This window comes from Lipophrys pholis (genome assembly GCF_963383615.2).
Source record: "Lipophrys pholis genome assembly, chromosome: 16".
NCBI classification, from domain to species: domain Eukaryota; kingdom Metazoa; phylum Chordata; class Actinopteri; order Blenniiformes; family Blenniidae; genus Lipophrys; species Lipophrys pholis.
In genome coordinates, this window is record NC_137634.1 from 4,720,902 (window position 1) to 4,739,150 (window position 18,249).

Sequence of the window (18,249 nt, forward strand, 5' to 3'; positions counted from 1 at the left end):
AATTTTCCTTTTGTTTGATGTGATGTGCTTCAGTTTGGATGAGGTCAAGCTCTCACTCAGGAGGCCTTCAAACGCCCACAACCATTGTTTCATTTATAGGCGCATCTTAAATATATGTTTTATCTGAGGTAAGGCAGCGATACATTGTGTGGTTTTCGCCTTGACATATTGCTTAAAATCACACAGTGAGAATCAAGAGCCAATTTCCCAACCTTGAAACCACAGATAGCCTGAGATCTTCTTACGTTGCTGCTGCTATGAGTTACAGCAGCAAACAACCAAGAGGAATGCGGCAGATAATGAAACAACAATCAAAGCTAATTCAAACACGATTTCAAACGAATAGTAGCACCTTGTAACAACCAATAATTTAATAATTATGGCCATTTAAAAACTTAATAAAGCCCATAATGCAATAATTTTCCAATTACTGGGTATTTAAGCCATTTTCATCATAACAGTTTGCCAATAATCTAATCGGTAATTGGAGTTGCTTTGAATATAGAATTAAATTTCAAGCAAAAACGCAGCACTTGTGTTGCTTTTTGGGTTTCTGCTTACATGAGCCACTGAAAATGCTTTGTTGATAACGGCTCCCAAGGTGGAACTTTTTGAGAACGTTGTGTCTCCATGTAGACGGGCTGCTACTGTGCACGTACACCACAGCCGTAGTAAAGACTTCTGCTGCACATGCGAGAGTAGATGAACAATAACAACAACGTTTGCCTCCAGAGCGTCGTGACTCCCAGTCTGTATTCTCAACTTCATCATCTGTCCATACGAATGTCAGTGTTCTCGCAATTTTTTAATGTTTATAGTTTATTGTTCTCTACGCACATGTGTGTGTGTGTGTGTGGTTTCATTACAGAAACGACCAACAACACCCACTAGTGGTCCAACGTGAAAACTGCATTGTTTTTAGAATTTTGGCCATTTCTTTGTAAACGGACGTCGTTTTCAAAACGTTGTCGTGTAAAACGCAAAGTTTTTATGAAACGAAAATGAAAAACAATGAATTTTCACTAATATGTTGTCATCTAAATGGAGTCTAGCTACAAACTCAAGACATAAAAAGCAATTTTTCTGGAAGGCGAGAGCACTGTACCGCATGTGACTGTACATAAAAGAAACATAATTCAAATGAACTTTAAATTGTTTGAAGAAGTTGGAAAACTTGAGATTGAACATCTCATCACAGTGTTATTTTCAGATGTGACAGTTCAGAATTAATTGCTTTGATTTATTCTTTTATTTGAACTTTCCTTTTCCTGAAGTGTGCACATTTAAAAACAACAGGGCACCGTGGCCTGAAAATCCAGGGTAAAATAATAATAAAAAAAAAAAGAGGATGGCCTGAACAATGCTGCTTTTAATCTCAGAACAAGCTGACATTTTGAAGCTTCGCAAACCGCCACCGGCTATTTTTCAAACTAATTTTACCCCTCGTGTTTGACAAAGTTCGTCCTCTGTGAGTTTAAGTGTTCAAAGTGCAAATGGAAATTCCAGCACCAGCTAGAATGGCTCCCCTTTTCCTGTCTACGCCCCAGTGCTTCCTGCCTGCTGCATGACTAGGTGTGTTGACTTTCAGATGGGAGCATCTGACATTGGGGTACATATTTGTCTGGCTGTGGGAAAGGGTGTTGGTTCTGGTGGGTCATTCATCGAGCAAACACTAATTCTGCTCTTCGAGCTTCCTCTGGTTCCCGTATAATCTTCCCCTCTTCAGACTGACGACACGTCGGATAGCGAGGGGGGGGGGGTCTGTTTAAAATGTAACTCCACCTAATTAAAGGCCTCACAAACAGCTTCTCAAGTCCTCTTTTGTCACAAATGCAGCGTATACTTACTCTTTGTGTTTGTGCAGTGTTGTCATAGTCCAGTCCATTAGTGCCGTTTGCTGCCATGCCCTTCCTAATGAACATCAGCACAGAGGAGAGCTTTAGGTGAGGACTTCCTCGCTTCCTCGGGAGGTAAATATTATGTGTTTTTTTTCTTCTTCTTTTTTTGGCTGCATCCACAGCATGGCTGGAGCCCTGTGTCTCTGATGTGTCAGTGCGTCTGTAAACCACTCAGGGGACTGAAAGATTACTTTACAAACCGAGGCTCACAGGGGCCCGCCTGACTGCACCTGAACAATACAGCGCTTCATTCATGGATCGAATCCAGCCTCCTCTCACTGAGTACTCCTCTGTAAAGATGAGGACAGGAGGAACTGAGCAGGATCTAGTCCTCAGTGTGGGGTTTAATTCAAAATCGCTTAAATTGTGCATCCCCACTGCAAAAGAGCATGTAGGAGAGAAATTAAATAAAATTGAACGGAGAAAATGTGATTATAAGGCTTTAACACATCAACTCTTCACTATTTCAATTATTACAGCATAATCATATGTTAAGATGATTTTGCTAGAACAATAAATACACCTTGCAGGTCATTTTCTTTTATAGGCAGTTTCTTATTTAGCGTCTTAAATTCAGGTCTGGAAATATTCCTCAGTGATTTTGCAGGATATTGACGTGACGGCATCACACAGGTGCAGATTTGTTGGACGTACATCTGCGACATTGTGCAAGGCAGAAAAATAAAACTTTCTCAGGAGTCGGGTTAAATGGATTTATTATGTAAAACTGATGAGAGCTCACTTCATTTGACAGTACCTGTGCTCCATGAGATGGTTTGAGGATCGGAGGTATAATTTGCACTTAAAAGCAAATCTTGAAAGAACAAAATGGACAAAAGCAGATTTTTTGCCACCATGTTTGTTAGAGCCCAGAGGCCGTGTGGCCTCGCCTCCGCCTCTGTGTATGTGTGTGTTTGTTACTGTGTGCTCTTTGACAGCAGGTAACCTCACCTACTTCCTCCTCCGCCTGTCCTGATGTGGAGCACTCCGATTGGAGGATGAGGGCTGATTGGCTCGGCTCCGCCCACCAGCTGAGGCCATTTGACCAGCTCCAGCCAACTCCTCATGGCGGCTGATGCAGGAGGCGTCTGCTCAGTCTGTCCAGAGAACCTCGGTGTGTGTTTGGACTAGTGTGTCATCTTTTGAACTCGGTTGCACTCCGATCTATGACGGTGTGAATTTTGTTCAGTCAAACTGAACCTTAGTCCAACAGTTTGGTGAAGGTACCAGCTGTTTTATTTTCAGTTAATTAGGTGTTTAGTTTGTTTCCTTTTTGCCACGCGTCTATAGCAAACCTGTGTTTGTTTGAACCTTTAGTCAACAGCCTTCTAGTGAAGAAGCTGCCTTTTTGTTATATCAAACATTGTGTAGATAGTATTGGGCATTACCTCGTTGGCCCTCCTTGGTTGTATTGTTATTGTGTCTTGGGTTTCTGATGATTATAAACCTGAGAACTTCTAATAAAACTCTCACTTCACCCAAACTCACCTGGTGATTGTTACGTCCTACATCCTTCTCCTAGCAGAGCTGGGTCGTAACAATTTTTCCTTATGCCCTTGAAGAACAAGGGCTGTGTATGAGAAATAAGGTCATTCCAAATACAAAGAGAATTAAAAAAAAAAAAAGAATACTGAATATTTTGTCTGTTGAAAGCCGTCCTCTCGGTAAGCTATAGCGGGGTGTGTGTGAAAACATTCCAGGTCCCCTTCAAAATCTATCCAACCAATTTTAACAATTCATATAAGATGGTGATTAAACAAACACAACAGACTTAATCTCTTTATTGTATGAAAGTACAGAACCTCAAAATCCTTAGACGACCGGAGGGGGGGCAAGACGCTTTGGAACCAGTTTATTTAGCTCATTTATTTTTGTGAATCGAGTCCGATTTCTTCACAAGTAGGTCCCAATGAACGAATTAACTTGGATCAGCTGCCGAGCCGAACAAAACTGATGACTAATTAATTACTGCTAAGGAGTTACTATTTTTACACAGCCTCCGTTGTAGTGACTCATTGTTATGAGTTAGAGAGATTTCTCGCAGTACATGGTGGGTCATTCAGTTTTTATTCATGCTCTGGTAACCGATACATCCCATTATGGCTTTCAAAGTTTAGATGTTATCATTTGGGGTTTTTAAACCTACGCTGGCTGCATGGCAGTAATACCAGGAAAACGATGCTTTACAGGATCAACTCATCTAACTGCAAACTGTATGCCGACATCACCCACTCCCCTCCCTGCACCACACTGTAATATAACCCATTAGTTTTGATTTTCCCATTTTTTTTTCTTCAAATGAATTTGAATGTTTTTTTTTTAAACATTCATCACAAATTCAGATATTGGATTTTGATTCTGAATCCCAATGTCTGCCTATCCACTCCTCAGTGGCCGAATTCGACATATGGATGTGAATATTAATGAATAATGGCTTCATGCAGGCAAAGCGGTCTCTCAGCATCACACTGCAGAAGTGCTTGTTTTTAGTGTGGCGTCGCTCACATTTCGTCCAAAGTTCACGCTTATTAGACTTGCCTTGACTCTGAAGGGAAGCGGAGCTCACCAGGAGCCTTTCATGGTCGAGTCGCCTGCTGATTCCCTTGACCGACGCCATGTCCCCAGGAGTGTGTGTGTGTGTGTGTGTGTGTGTGTGTGTAGACATGTATTAATGAGAATTGTGGGGAACTAATAATGGGAACTGGTCATCCTCATGGGGATGAAAATTTAGGTCGGTAGTTATGTTAAAGTTCAGCTTAAAAGGAATTGAGTGTATGTTAATGCAACACACAGAGTGCCACAATAACCTTTAAATTTAAAGTTTAATCTTTTTCTTTGTTGTTCAGCAGAGTATACACGGTGAAAATGTCTATATATTCACAAAATCACTACAATCTCAACACAAAGCCAATTTTAATGAAACCTTCTGGTGCAAAATGCAGTGAAACGTCTCCTATCGCTGTTGCTTTGTGGATGTATTTACAAACTCACTCTGACAGCGTGGCTTTGAGCAACAAGTTTGTTATCTTTCATGGCAGCATCACCAACATCTCAGCTCGGGTCTCGATGTTGTGTCTGCTACTCTTTAGAAATGTGTTAGAAAATCAGTGTTTTATAATAAATTCTTAACCATTTGTTTGGTCACTTCCTGGGTGGGATTGGAACCCTTTGCGGGCCAATTTTGTGATCGAAGAGGCTGAAGAACGTGTGTTTGTCTGTTTTGGTTGTTTCAAATGCAGGAAAATCCATTTCCCTACAGCGATCAATAAAGTGCTTCATCCCCCTGTAGTGAGACAAAGGGTTACAGTCTCTTAACGCTAATGTTGATTGATGCAGATCAGACACAATGAAGAGGAACAGAGACGTCACAGTGGTATGAAGTGATTAAATAGGTTTATTTGATTTACAGACATGTACATTTTCTATCAACTCCCCCCACTGGGAGCATCACAGTTCAGTTCTAGAATAATATCCTTTGATTTCTCAGACACTTCTCTTGTATTGACTTACTTCTAAAAATAAAAATAACCTCTGTTTTCTGCTCGACATCAGAAATAGGTTTCTTTATACAAGATTCTTGTATGACAAGAAATAGCATGTTCTCAATACGTCACTTCAGTGAGTATTAACACAGAATTACTCAATACAACAGGCTAAAAGGATTGGTGCTCAATCAACTCAATTTGGCAAAGTGAAAACTCAATTCATGACCCATCTGACCAGAGCCAACGTCCCTTCTAATGACGGATGACGGATGACGACAACATGTCAGCGCTTACTGTGAGCATGAAGAGACAGACCTCTGTGGCGGAGGCTCTGTGAAGTTGATGCTCGGCTGTGGTTCAAATAAATCCCTGAACATTATGTGTGCAAAATGGTTTGATCAGTTATTTTAAAAACAGACAAAAAAAAAGAAGAAGAGAGAAATAAAAAATGCATACGAGAGCCACGGAACGCATCCTAACAATGAAACCAATAGGTTGTCTTCAAACAATCACATTTGCATTTGCGTGTGTGTGTGTGTGTGTGTGTGTGTGTGTGTGTGTGTGTGTGTGTGTGTGTGTGTGTGTGTGTGTGTGTGTGTGTGTGTGTGTGTGTGTGTGTGTGTGTGTGTGTGTGTGTGTGTGTGTGTGTGTGTGTCTGTGTGTTTTGTCCAATTCATGGTCACAGTAAAGAGGATGGATTTTAGTGATGTAAAAAGGTATTCTGTTGTTTCATTGTGATACAAAAGGATGAACAACTCAACATTTTAAAACCCGGCGACGACGACAAAGTGTAGTATACTGAAACCTTTAAAACTTCCCTTTGTTGATTATTCTTCATTATGGTAACAAACAAATAAATACATTGCATCCAAGCCATCATTTACAATATATTAAAGTTGCTGCGTGATATAGCTATATATATATATATATTTATCTCTCTACTGTAGTTATTAAAAAAAGTCATTTGGTAACATTAAAAAAAAAAAAAAAGGAAATCTGTAAAAGGAAGGTAAGAAGCTTAGTTTCATTAAGTAGATGAAGGTGTGTAAACACGTCAGGACGGACAGAATCACATTCAGAGAGCTCCACGCAGTTGGAGAGAAGCTAAAGCTAATGATCTGGCAACAAGGACACAGCCCACACAGCGCCAGTGAGTCACGCTCGCACATCAATGCTACAAGAACCACCTCGACGTCTCCTTTTATTCCTCTGCTGAGGTCACTCCATCATCCTCCTCCTCCTCCTGGGTTTTCTTGGAGGTCTGCAAAGTGCTTTTTCTTTTTTTTTCCCTTTTATGCTCATATATTCTTCTTTAAACCTTTTGAATCCATTAGTGGCTTCAAGGTTTGAGCGAAATTGGATTCACCAGGTTACTCTCTTGAAAAACCTTCTGAAACTCTTTGTATCTACATGAAGCTGTACAGTAGCTTTCCCCACTGAGTTCTTCTTGTTTGTGTGGGAGATTGGATTAAATTTGCATAATTACAATACGATGCTGTAATTAATGCATAGAGAGATAAGTTCAAATCCTTGCTTAATGACTACTTATGTGTAAATCTCATTTTCCGGTGCACGTGTGAAGGGAATCGTGTTACAGCTCCTGCAGTGGCATCCGAGCAGCTTTCAGAGGCGGATTCCTCGCTTATCGACGATAAGAGCTCGCCATCAGTCTAACCCGAGGCTGAAGGATTTCCTCTTCCTGTCTGGGATTACGATCACCCCTCCTAATAAACTGATGACTGCATCTCAAGCTCCTTTCAAAGCTCCTTTCTTCTACTCCTGGAATGGGATATCTACAATAGCGAGGGCCGGAGGAAAGGTCCCGTTTAACAATGCATGGTATTGTAACCAGTGAGGACCGGACTGGAATCCATCATTAAAAGTGAGTCCTGTCTCTGTGTGGGTATTGTGTCCAGAAATTCAAAACCAACCATCAACGAGCCGGCCCTTTAAAGGGAAGCCGAGCTCACTGATAAGGCAGTGTGGAGGAAAGCAAAAGGTTTCCTCTGAATTCTCTCATATTGCTTCTCACGTACATCAAAAAAAAAAAAAAAAACACACACACACAGGTGTTACTCTTTTGAAGTCAAGAGTAGCGTATCATTAACTTTAAAAAAAAAAAGCATGTATACAATAAATTAAAAACTATGTATATATATAAAATCCAGTGTCCGCTTTAAATTGCCCGGATCGCGTCGTCATCCTCCTGAAACAATCATAGGCAACAACCTCCAGTTTCAAATCCAACATACACACAGACGAAAAAAAAAAAAAAATAATAATAATGTGCAGAAATCTCTGTCATCTTCTCTGGCACTGTCTCCACTGATTTAAGTGCTGAAAGCTAAATATATAAGAACACAGATGTGGGCGGGTCAAAGGAAACATCTGTGTGCGTGTGAAAGCTCCAAATCTTAAGGCTGATTCACTGACCTTTAAACAGTAACACTTTTTTTGGCTCTTGGTTGACCGCTATGTTTACACGCACTGCGAGAATACTGCATTCGTCATGTAAACGCTGTGTTTGTGTTCGGTTTACGCTGGTAACACTGTGCTGAGTGATCGTCTGATCAAACACATAAAACCTGCAAGGAAAAGTTCCCGCAGCAGGTTTTGCTGCTGTTGCATCACCTGCTGCACAAAACATGATTTTTACAGGTTCTGCGCAGAATTAATAGATGGAAACCTGCATTACAGAAACGGAGCAGGTAGAAAGTGATGCAACTTTCAGTTTCCAGCAAGAAATAAATCAACTGCTTGATCGAACTCGGCTCACGTTGGGGTGCATGTAAACATAGCCAGCGATGAAGTCATGAGGATCATTAGTGGTCAGTGCAAAATCTAAAGGAATGTAATGATGCTATGGCACTTGGTGCAGATCGACAGCCGATAAGAGACAGACGGAGACAGAGACGTGCCCGTTGACAGACAGGCAGACAGACAGGCAGGGCAGGTTCATGGTCAGCATTCAGTAGTATGGCAACAGGACTGGGAGGGGTCCAGGTTCCCCCTGGAAGGTTGAGTGGATCCTCCCGGACGGAGGTGAGGAGGACAACTAGCTATTTGGAGGCTGGCACAAGAAGAGCACCGTCTCGCCGGCTCTGTGATTTAGAGGCGGGTTCAGGGAGGGGGCAAGACGCCCCGTCGTTCCAGTTCTGAGTGACCTCTGAGAGGGCGTAAAAAAGCAAGAGCAGCGGGGGGGGGGGGCAGGATGATCGCAGCGGTGACGGATGGAAGGAGGACGTGGTTTGGAGACGCTGCCTTTGCTTTTCATCACCATTTCTCATTTAATTTGGTTGTGCACCTCGATGGTTTGACACCTGAGAGAGAACAGAGAGAGAGAGAGAGAGAAGGCGGGGGGGCAGCGTGTTAGAGTGTGTTCTAGTGTGTGGTCTCACCGCAGGACAATCGCATGTAATTAATGTTGAGGTCGAACGCTCTGAGGCCATCTGCTAGGACCTTCCTGATAACGCCTGCACACCAGGACAAGCCCGTGACCTAAATACCTTCCTGCACACAGCATACCGGCACATTACAGTTTGTTTAATGCAGATCCTCCCCAATCTGTACGACGGCAACCTATAAGCCGCGGCTAAACACAGCCGCTGTGTCTCCAGATGGAGCTTTATATCAGATGTTGATGCCAAATTGTCTTTCAAGGCTTCAGTCTGTGTCAAATGCCTCATTAACAATACAGTATACACACAGATTAATGGAGGGTTTGGGGATGAAATATATTATGCTTCAAATTAGATGTTGTCACAGTTTTTCCAGCAAGAATTAATGTGCAACCAAGACATCTTACTTTACTTGGAGGTAAAGATGAAGTATCTTCTCTATTAATCAATCACTTATCAAGATGAGCTTAGATATTGCTTATTAACCTCGTGTTTTTAGATTGTAGGAGGAAACTGGAGCACCTGGAGACAACCCATGCCCACAGAGGGAGAACATGCAAATTCCATACAGAAAGACGGGGCTTAAACCGATGAGATTCTCGTCGTGAGGCGAGAACCTCGCTGTTAATTCAACTCAATGTTAACTCAAAACCCATCGTGTCTCATCTAAAATAAAACGTGGATGAACACTAATGAAACGGAGTGATTTGATCATTCGACTCCACGAGACAAAGCTCATGTGCGCTTGGCAACGTGGCGCCAGAGGGAAAGCTATACCTCAGTTAGAGCTTACATTAAGCGTTCACGGTGCCACGCTTGTGATCTCTCCCTCTCTGGATTGGATGGCGGCGCGTCCCGCTGTTTGTTGTGCTCTGTCATTACGTTTCCCTGGACGCTTCAGTACACAAGCTACTACTGCTGCTACAATAGGATTAGTGCAGAGAGGCGCCGCAGAGTGATGCTCCGAGCACACGCGAAACCGGCAATACAAAAAATATATACCCACACACACACACACACACACACACACACACACACACACACACACACACACACACACACACACACACACACACACACACACACACACACACACACACACACACACACACACACACACACACATCCTAAAAGGGAGGATTAGCGGGTTTTTGAAAACCCTGTGTTTTGCTTTGTTCATCACTGATACTGTGGCTGGAGACTTGACGGGAAAAGAGCAGGACTGGAAGATGGTAATGACTGGAAATGTGATCAAACCAACTCGTAGTGTGAGTTTTTGTCTGGGTGGATTCAAATCATGCCTGAACACGGCCGGAGTGACACGAGCGTCGTCAGAGGCTGTCTGTACATTTTCACTCCACTCCCCACTGCTGACTGAGGCCTCGGAGTTTCTGCGGATTGATAAGAGTGCGAAGTTGGGAGAGTGAGCGCCTGCAGCTGTGCAAACACTCGACAGTCACACTTTGGGGCAGCGGTGGCGAAAGCCAAGTTTCGCCCGGTGATGTGAATTTCCTTCCCAGACTAACGCGGGACTGTGGTTACCGACTAAATGAGCGTGACGCTCCGCTGTCAGATCCCACGCTGATCTTTTGACAGCGCCCCAGCTCGGGGATGTCCTCCAGTTATCGAGGGTGAACCTGGCCAGCGGAGGCCGGCTCCTCCTGCAGAGGAAGTTAATTGCATCTCAGTGTATCTGATCACCGTCTGGGATTGCTTCTCCGGAGATTAATAGCTTGCGATGTATAACAGCTTAAGCGATTACTGCCTCTCTTCATCCTCATTTGTACAGCGGAAGTGTCTTTTCCCTCCTCTGAAGTGCACTCCTTCACTTCCACTTCTATCAGAGCGTGTTTGTTTCTGCTACCAAGGTTTGGATTCAAGTTTTGCAATGGTTCACAATGAGCGTGTGAGCATGGTCAATCGTGTCTATTAGGATTACGTAACACGTGTAATTATCTTAAGTTAAGTTGTTAAGCAGCTCAATCTGGAACAGAAAAATGAATGAAAAATACAAAAAGGCATGAGAGCAAATAGTGTAATTTAGATCAAAGAGATCAGGGCAATAAAAACCGAGTGAAATCAAAACAATTTTCATTTTTGAATTTGGATGGATTGATGGATGGATGAGTTTCATTGATTTCCCAGACATTTGAATTGATTAACATTAAATACTAAATAGATTTCAATGTCAAGATGATGAAATAATCTGAAGTAATGTTTTAGGAACAAGTGATGAAAACCCATCAAACAGGAACATGAGCTGGATTGAAATTTTAATGACTATTATGTGTATTAAAAAAAAAAAAATGCATTTCATTCAGGTTTCTTTGGGGGGGTGTTACAGAAACAGCATGAGTGGTACCAAACAGTTTGCTTTCTGTTTTTTTTTTTTTTAACATTCTTATTCGGCCAGCGACAATGACAGGCGAACACTTGTGCACTGTTGATCTGTGAATCAGACCCGGGGGAGGAAGTCGTGCCTGACTGGATTATCCCCCCCAAAAGAACACAATTTGTTCAAAATCAATCGCCTCGTCGGCTCCTCCGCAAACCTGAAATGATCAGCTCACCGGCTGACTTCAACTCTGACCCCGCGTCTGATGTAATCACTGTTCCCTATAATTAGCCCTCTTCGACAGCGGAGGACAAAACGCTTTGGCTGCTGTGTGTGACAGAGAGCTGATGAACCCCTCGGGCCACGAGCGCAAACTGACACCGAATCATGATATGTGTGGCAGCCTTTCATGTCACCTGTCATTAGCGGTGCATGCTAATCTCGTAATGACACCGCAGCACTTACAGGCCAAGGACGACGCTGGGAGTTTTGCATTTTGCAGCCAGTTCAGTGCCAGCTGAGCTATTTTCATACGGACACAACAGTCTTTCAATCGGTTTCCAGAACCTCAGGGGAACAATTGTCGCCCATCCATCAATGCGCTATGCAAATCAGCTTGTTTGTAAAGTGTAATCCATCAAGGTGAACTGTCAATGTTCCCAGTCCTCCTTTTTTTAAGTGGGGTGTATTATACCTTCACCAACAGTCAACTCATGCCCGCTGAATTCTGGCTTAATAGAAAATGGATGAGAATCTGTATTTTACATGATCTTATGGCTTCAGGAACTAGTTGGAAACGCTTATTCGTGGAGGTTTTGACACTGAAGATATGAACTTTAAATCAATGAAACAAACAAGGATATCAAGAGCATCCCGTTCACAGGATGTGTGCTTAATTACTGTGATTATAGAGAAACAGAATTATTTCCTGGAAAATCTTTGTTTTGTCTAAAGCAGCCAAACTCAATTTCCTCCAGAAGCCACACACATCTCAGTGCAATTCAAAGTAAATAAATCACATAATGCAACTAATTTCCTGCCAATCGCTTTCTAATTTTCACACCTTGCACTGTCATCCTGAGGGCTCACTTAAAGCCGACTTTGGTCCATGGCCTCTTTTATAGCCATTATTCCTGCATTAGTAGCAAGCAGAATAGATAGAACTGAGCATGAAACTCCCGAGTTGTAAAAATCTGATATATTTTTGAAGAGCGGTCAGAGAAACTGTGAGCTCATCCTCTCTCGCCTGTGCAAATTTGCACCTTCACACGAATTTTCCAACCACTCGGCTGTTGCTCTCAAATACTACAAGGACGTGCAACTTTGGCCAACGATCACAGTGCTTCCTCAGCTGAACTCATTCATCCTGCCCGCGCTGGTTTTCACAAGCTGCTGCAATTTTATCATGTGAAATTCAGATTTGTTGGAGGCTTCATGAGGGAGTTAATGTATTCTGTATGAAGATATCTTATTATTCTTATGGGTAGACTGCAATCATGGACTCATGTTCATTAAGAAGTGGACAAAGCTGTTATTATTATTATTATTATTATGGCTGTTTTTCGTTTATCTTTATTTCTATTATGTATTAATTTGTAGTTATTACAACAGTTTTATTTTCATGGCAGGTTTGTACATTCGTATGCGGGTTAGGAAATACCTCGAAGTTGAGCATATTGGAGCTGTAATAATAAATTTCCCTTCATCTTTATTCGTTTTGATTAGTTAAAAATGTTCTTTTATTCTATTTCATTCAGGTTCAATGTTAAAAACTTGTGACATAAGCACAAAATTGTGTGTGACTTGTATAGTATAAAAAAAAAATAAAAAATCACTGTTTTCTGTGAAATGTGTACATTTAGCTTGTTGATTTGGTAGCCAGATTGGAGCCTCTTGCAGGCCGGTTTTGTATGTTTGACTCGCCTGTAATACAGGAATGTATTTCAAGTGGGTATTAGTGCCTATACAGTAATTTGACAAAGATTTTCTGAACAATAAAACCCAGATAAGGTCACAAAGAAAAGACTTAAGCTCTCACCTTCTGTCTGAACACGATAACCTTTCCAGAAAAAAAAAAAAAAGTCTCAGATTCCTTGTCTGTCTAATCAGCGAGTCAAAGTTTGCTCTTGTTATTCTTTGCTTGCAGCTCCCCATTGTCCCTCCGTGCAGAGTCAGCTGGTGAGCTGCCAATTATTGTGTTGTTTTTTTTTCTGTGTTAATAATTAAAGAGGTTTAGCAGCGTGTGTGAGTCTGATAAAGGCAGGAAGTAGGAAAAGGCAGCTCGGGTCTTGATAAGATGCCAGATAGTTGGTCTCATATACCCACAACTGCAGGGATGTGGAGACACACCAGCGAGAGGGGAAATAGATCAGAGAATAATCATTGGTTTATCGAGTTTTATCACCACTGTCACAACACTCTGGGTGGCTTCAGGTCACACTGTCTTTCGGGTCTTTGGAAACTTTGTTTTCAGATGCCTCTAATGAAAGAGGCACGCAATGACGCTTGCAAGGTAATGAGAGGAGATGTCTATAAATGTTAATGTTCCAGGACCGTCTCTTTTGTTCTCAGCCACTTAAAACTGCTTGTAGTGCAGTTGGAGAGCTAAAAGCCCCCGAAGGGTAAAAGTGTGTCGAGAGGAAGAGAATAAAGAAGTCAGTTTACCTGGTCATACCTTCACCGAGGAGGGCGGTCGTGACAGCTGGCTCAACCTGGGGAGAGAGGAGGAGCTCTTTTAAAAACACAGTTTCTCCTTCTTATTTCACTCATCACAAGTCTTTGTCTGTCTTGTAATAACACGTAGGCCCTTCTTCTCCACCCTCGCTTGGATCTCTGCTGTCAAAGCTCGCCGGCGTGGCAGATGAGACAGTTCTGCTCTCGCACATCACTGACGTGTAAATGTGGACCGGGGAGGAAGACACACACTGAGCCCAGGCTATTAATGGCAACCCTGCAGCCTAAAAAAGCCGACAACCTTCAAATAATAAAGCACTCTTTAGGGCTGGAAATAGACATGCGGGCTCCACTGAGTTACTTGTCAGCTCGGTGCCTTTTTATAAATAGCACTGAGTTTCTGAGGACACACTCGGTGCTGGGAGAAAAGACGCACCGCTCTCTGTAAAGTCTGGGGGAATTTATAAATTGGGGGCTTTATAGCGTGAATGGAATCTATAAATATCACAGTCGTGGAACAACCCCGGTTGTACCAAGTTGTGCATGTCGTCGTCTTCAGGGTCCCCGTGGAGCTGCTTGTTACAAAAGAGCTGCTGCAGTTTAACTTTTATTCATAGTGATCTATAGTACAAATCTGCACGGCTCTATGGAGACTCTGTGAGCTATGCTAAAGTATGTTTGCTGCACACACACATGCACACACACACCTGGATGCACTCCAGCAAGTAGGTGTATTATTAACCCCAAAGGTGCACAACAACATGTTTTATATGTTAATAATGGAAAGTTCTCAGAGGGAAAAGGTTCAGTGGGCAGAAGATGATTGGAACATGACTTTTATCAGAGGTGGGAAGTCATAAAATAGAAATACTTTTTGACTTTCTCTTCTCACTCCACACACTGGAACACAAATATCTTTACTTTCTACTTCTTCACGTTCCAAATCTGGAAGATTAATTCTTGTTTTAACCCCTTTGGATGATGACCTCATGTAACTTTCGGTATTTTGCAATAAACAAAATCTGATGTTAAGCTCAATGCTTAGATTTTCTATCCAGTTACAGTTTAACATCATAGTGGATTTTTCATATCTTTCATATTGTCCTCATTACACGTATAATATTGTCTAATATCTAAAAGGATCTGAAGGTTATGTCAGAAAACCTGTAGCCAGAAGTTTGTTGGTTCAAATCCCACTAACTGTTCAGGCTCTGTCAGGAAAAATATTGGAGGTTGAATTAAAACATGAGGATAACATTAACATGAGCTACTTTGGCGAACTTGGAAAGAAACAGCCAAAATGCCCATTTAGCTTTCAGTTCAAATAATTGTTAACTTCAACTATTACACAGTTTGGATTATGATCTGTGCTAGACACATACATATCTCTTCTTTTTCCACCCAAACGAGTTTGATTGCATTTTGAATTTGTACTTAAGTAGATTGTGCAATATAAATTACATTAATCATCATTTTCACCCAAATAACTTTAAAATGTATGTTTACTTAGTGACTGAGTGTGAATACGTTACATAACTGTATTATTCATGCACACGCAAGCCCAATTTAAAAAAAAACAAACACTTTCTATTAGTGGGATGAATTTAACTAATGGCTTCATTGTGATATTATTTATTCATGGTTGACAGCTCAGCTTCAGCTCATTAACCAGAGCAACGTTGGGTTTCTAAGTTGTAAGAATCTTGTGCAAGAAGCTGCAGAGCAGCTGGACCAAACCTCATTTAGTCACATGCACCAGCGCGGACTTAGATAATATTTTCTATAGAAACCCTAAATTAACAGATCTGATGTGGGTAAGAGCACTTTACACAGAAAGGCTCACGAGTTGACGAATCCAGTGACACGAAATTACTAAATATTGACCAATTTAGCGAAAATGCCTCTTTGCCAGAAACCGGTGAGGCGGCGCTGTGAATGTGAAATGAGGTAACCCGTGAGGCGTCACAGTCGGTGACCTTGCTTTGACTTCGGTGCGTCTGTTTCATTCCTTTTCCAAACTTGCATCTGCTGCAACATTAGCTTTGCCCTCCAGAGTGCCGCGTGAAAGTCAAGGGTCTGGTTGGATATAGTTCGAGTTGAGCATGTGCCATCTGCCCACTCCATGCAGTGATGTGGCGAGATAGTTTGAACCGCACGGTCGACCACAGGCTTCAATCTCAATCATTGTTCCGCTTTTTTTTCTTTCTTTTTTTTCTTTCCTGGAATCGACTCAACAGAAACCACAGCATGGCTGACTTGTGGCGGCTGTGGATGTGTTTCCCCCGAATAAGACCACTTTAAAACCCTATATTAACATTACAGAGAGGAAATATTAACGGCTTGGACTTCAGCGTGACCCTCGGCTTATAAATTATAAAAAGTTTCGCTTGTAATTTCTTCATTTCGTTTGCAGTTTTCAGACTTCGTGTGGTTCGGCAAAGGGCCTATCCTGGTCAAACCGTGCAAAAATCTTTATGAAAGGTTTAGGCGTGGGAAACTACCAGCGGGCGACGGCAGACAGACGTCAGACATCAGACTGCCATCCCGTCTAAAAATGTCCCTCATCTCCAACAGGAAGGAAGTCATTTCTGAGAGCGCTGGCACCAGGGGAGCACGCCGACTTGATAAAACGTAGGGAAAAAATGGTCAGGAAGAAACAAGAAGTCGTGTCTCACCACCCGAGAGAAGATGAGTGTGTTTGTTTTCGCCTTTTAAGGCCATGATCGCTCACCGCTTCACGTTTTTTTCGGCGTTTGATAGAGGAAAAAATGAATACATAAATAAGAAGGGCGGTAGCTGGTACAAGTAAGAACACTTTAACAAATTGATGCCCGGAAGCACTTGTGTCAGCTCTGGGGCTCTTTTAGCTGACTTGGACTTTCTTTTGGCTCGGGGGGGAAGGGGCGGGGGGGATGTTGGCACCACTTGGGCAGCTTTTCCCTGATTTGTGTCAAACTCTGGCATCACAGTAGCAATATTAAGGAAAAAGAAAAAAAAAAGTTCCTGACCCCTCTGTGTCTGTACGGTAAATAAATCTAATGTTGTTGCTGCCTCTGCAGCTCTCGACTGTGTTTGGGTGCTTTGGACCTCTCACATGGAAAGTTGATGGAGAACAACTCAAGCAAATATTAAATATTTAAAGAATGAGCAAGTAAATAATGAATTAAACGATGGCGAGTTATTCAAACAATGTCTGAGTCACTTACTGCTTCTCGGCTTTGTCCCTGTCATCCAGGAAAAACAGCGCAGTGGCCAGGAAAAACATGCCCCCCAGGACGATGATGAAGGGACACAGCATGAGGGCATAGCCCAAGCTGAGGAACCGCCACAGCGCCGATGTAGTGTAGCTCTGCTGAAGGGCGTCGGAGATCTGCACCGGGCCAGCACAAACACACCACAACACACACACACACACACACACACACACACACACACACACACACACACACACACACACACACACACACACACACACACACACACACCACCACATCACAAGCACACGAGGGGAGAAAGGAGAGATTTTATTCAAACTAATTGCCCAGCAAAAGTTCTTCAAATGCACTGTCACGCTCCGACACGCTACATGACGCCATGCTCCTCGCACCCTCACAATAAGCACTTTGCCAGAGTGAGCTCTGCATGTTTCATCATGGCAACAGATAAAACAGACACACAGCGTGATGTAAGACGTCCTGATTTTGTTTCAGGATCTCACGGCTACCGGCTCGTCGTGCAGCTGAAGGCTTCAGTAGCACTCGCAGTCAGTCTGTCATGCTGAGTCAAACAACAGCTGGAGAACGGTGGGTGTGAGGCGACCACTCTCTGTTGCTTATTGGCCCGATTTTAAACAAAAAAAAACAGGCGACGATCTCTGCATTGACAGTCGTGATGGACCTGGAGGCTGCCGATTGTGTGGAGGTATGTGCCGCAGGAACACGAGTGGAAGCTTTGTGTGTGTGTGTGTGTGTGTGTGTGTGTGTGTGTGTGTGTGTGTGTGTGTGTGTGTGTGTGTGTGTGTGTGTGTGTGTGTGTGTGTGTGTGTGTGTGTGTGTGTGTGTGTGTGTGTGTGTGTGTGTGCGCGCGCCATAGGTCACGTCGGCTGAAGCACATTGATTTCATGTTAGTGTCAGCAGAACAAGAGTCTCTTTCGGGAGAGCTGGAGAACTGCTGACGGGGGCTGGGGTGGGTGGGGGGGGGGTGTTGTAGGCGATGACCGTGCGTGTGCAGGACGAGCTCATGTGGGCATGTGTGATGCGCGTGCATGCGAGATGAGGAGTGAAAGGGAGGGGACTGCAGAGGGAAATAAAATATACATGTGTTGACAAAACACGGCTCGCAGCTGTGTGTGTGTGTGTGGCCGGTGCACAGGCTCTTTTTTTGTCAGGTACATTAAATTGCCTGCACAATACAAGCTCTGCTAAAAATACTCAGAGAACTGCTGCATGGCTAATTATCCG

At 42.8% G+C, this 18,249-nt stretch overlaps 1 protein-coding gene across 2 annotated transcripts in view; it reads right to left on the bottom strand.

The window, feature by feature from the left end:
• Positions 1-5,276: 5,276 nt before the first annotated feature.
• Positions 5,277-18,249, bottom strand: part of spns2 (SPNS lysolipid transporter 2, sphingosine-1-phosphate) — a 67,065-nt gene continuing 54,092 nt past the window's right edge. For both annotated transcript variants that reach the window (XM_080482790.1, XM_080482791.1), the window contains 3 exons: positions 16,996-17,159; positions 13,781-13,827; positions 5,277-8,703 (listed from right to left, as the gene is read on the bottom strand). In XM_080482790.1, coding sequence (XP_080338916.1) covers positions 13,785-13,827; positions 16,996-17,159 — 207 coding nt within the window. In that variant the 3' untranslated portion in view covers positions 5,277-8,703; positions 13,781-13,784. The remainder of the gene's footprint in view (positions 8,704-13,780; positions 13,828-16,995; positions 17,160-18,249) is intronic.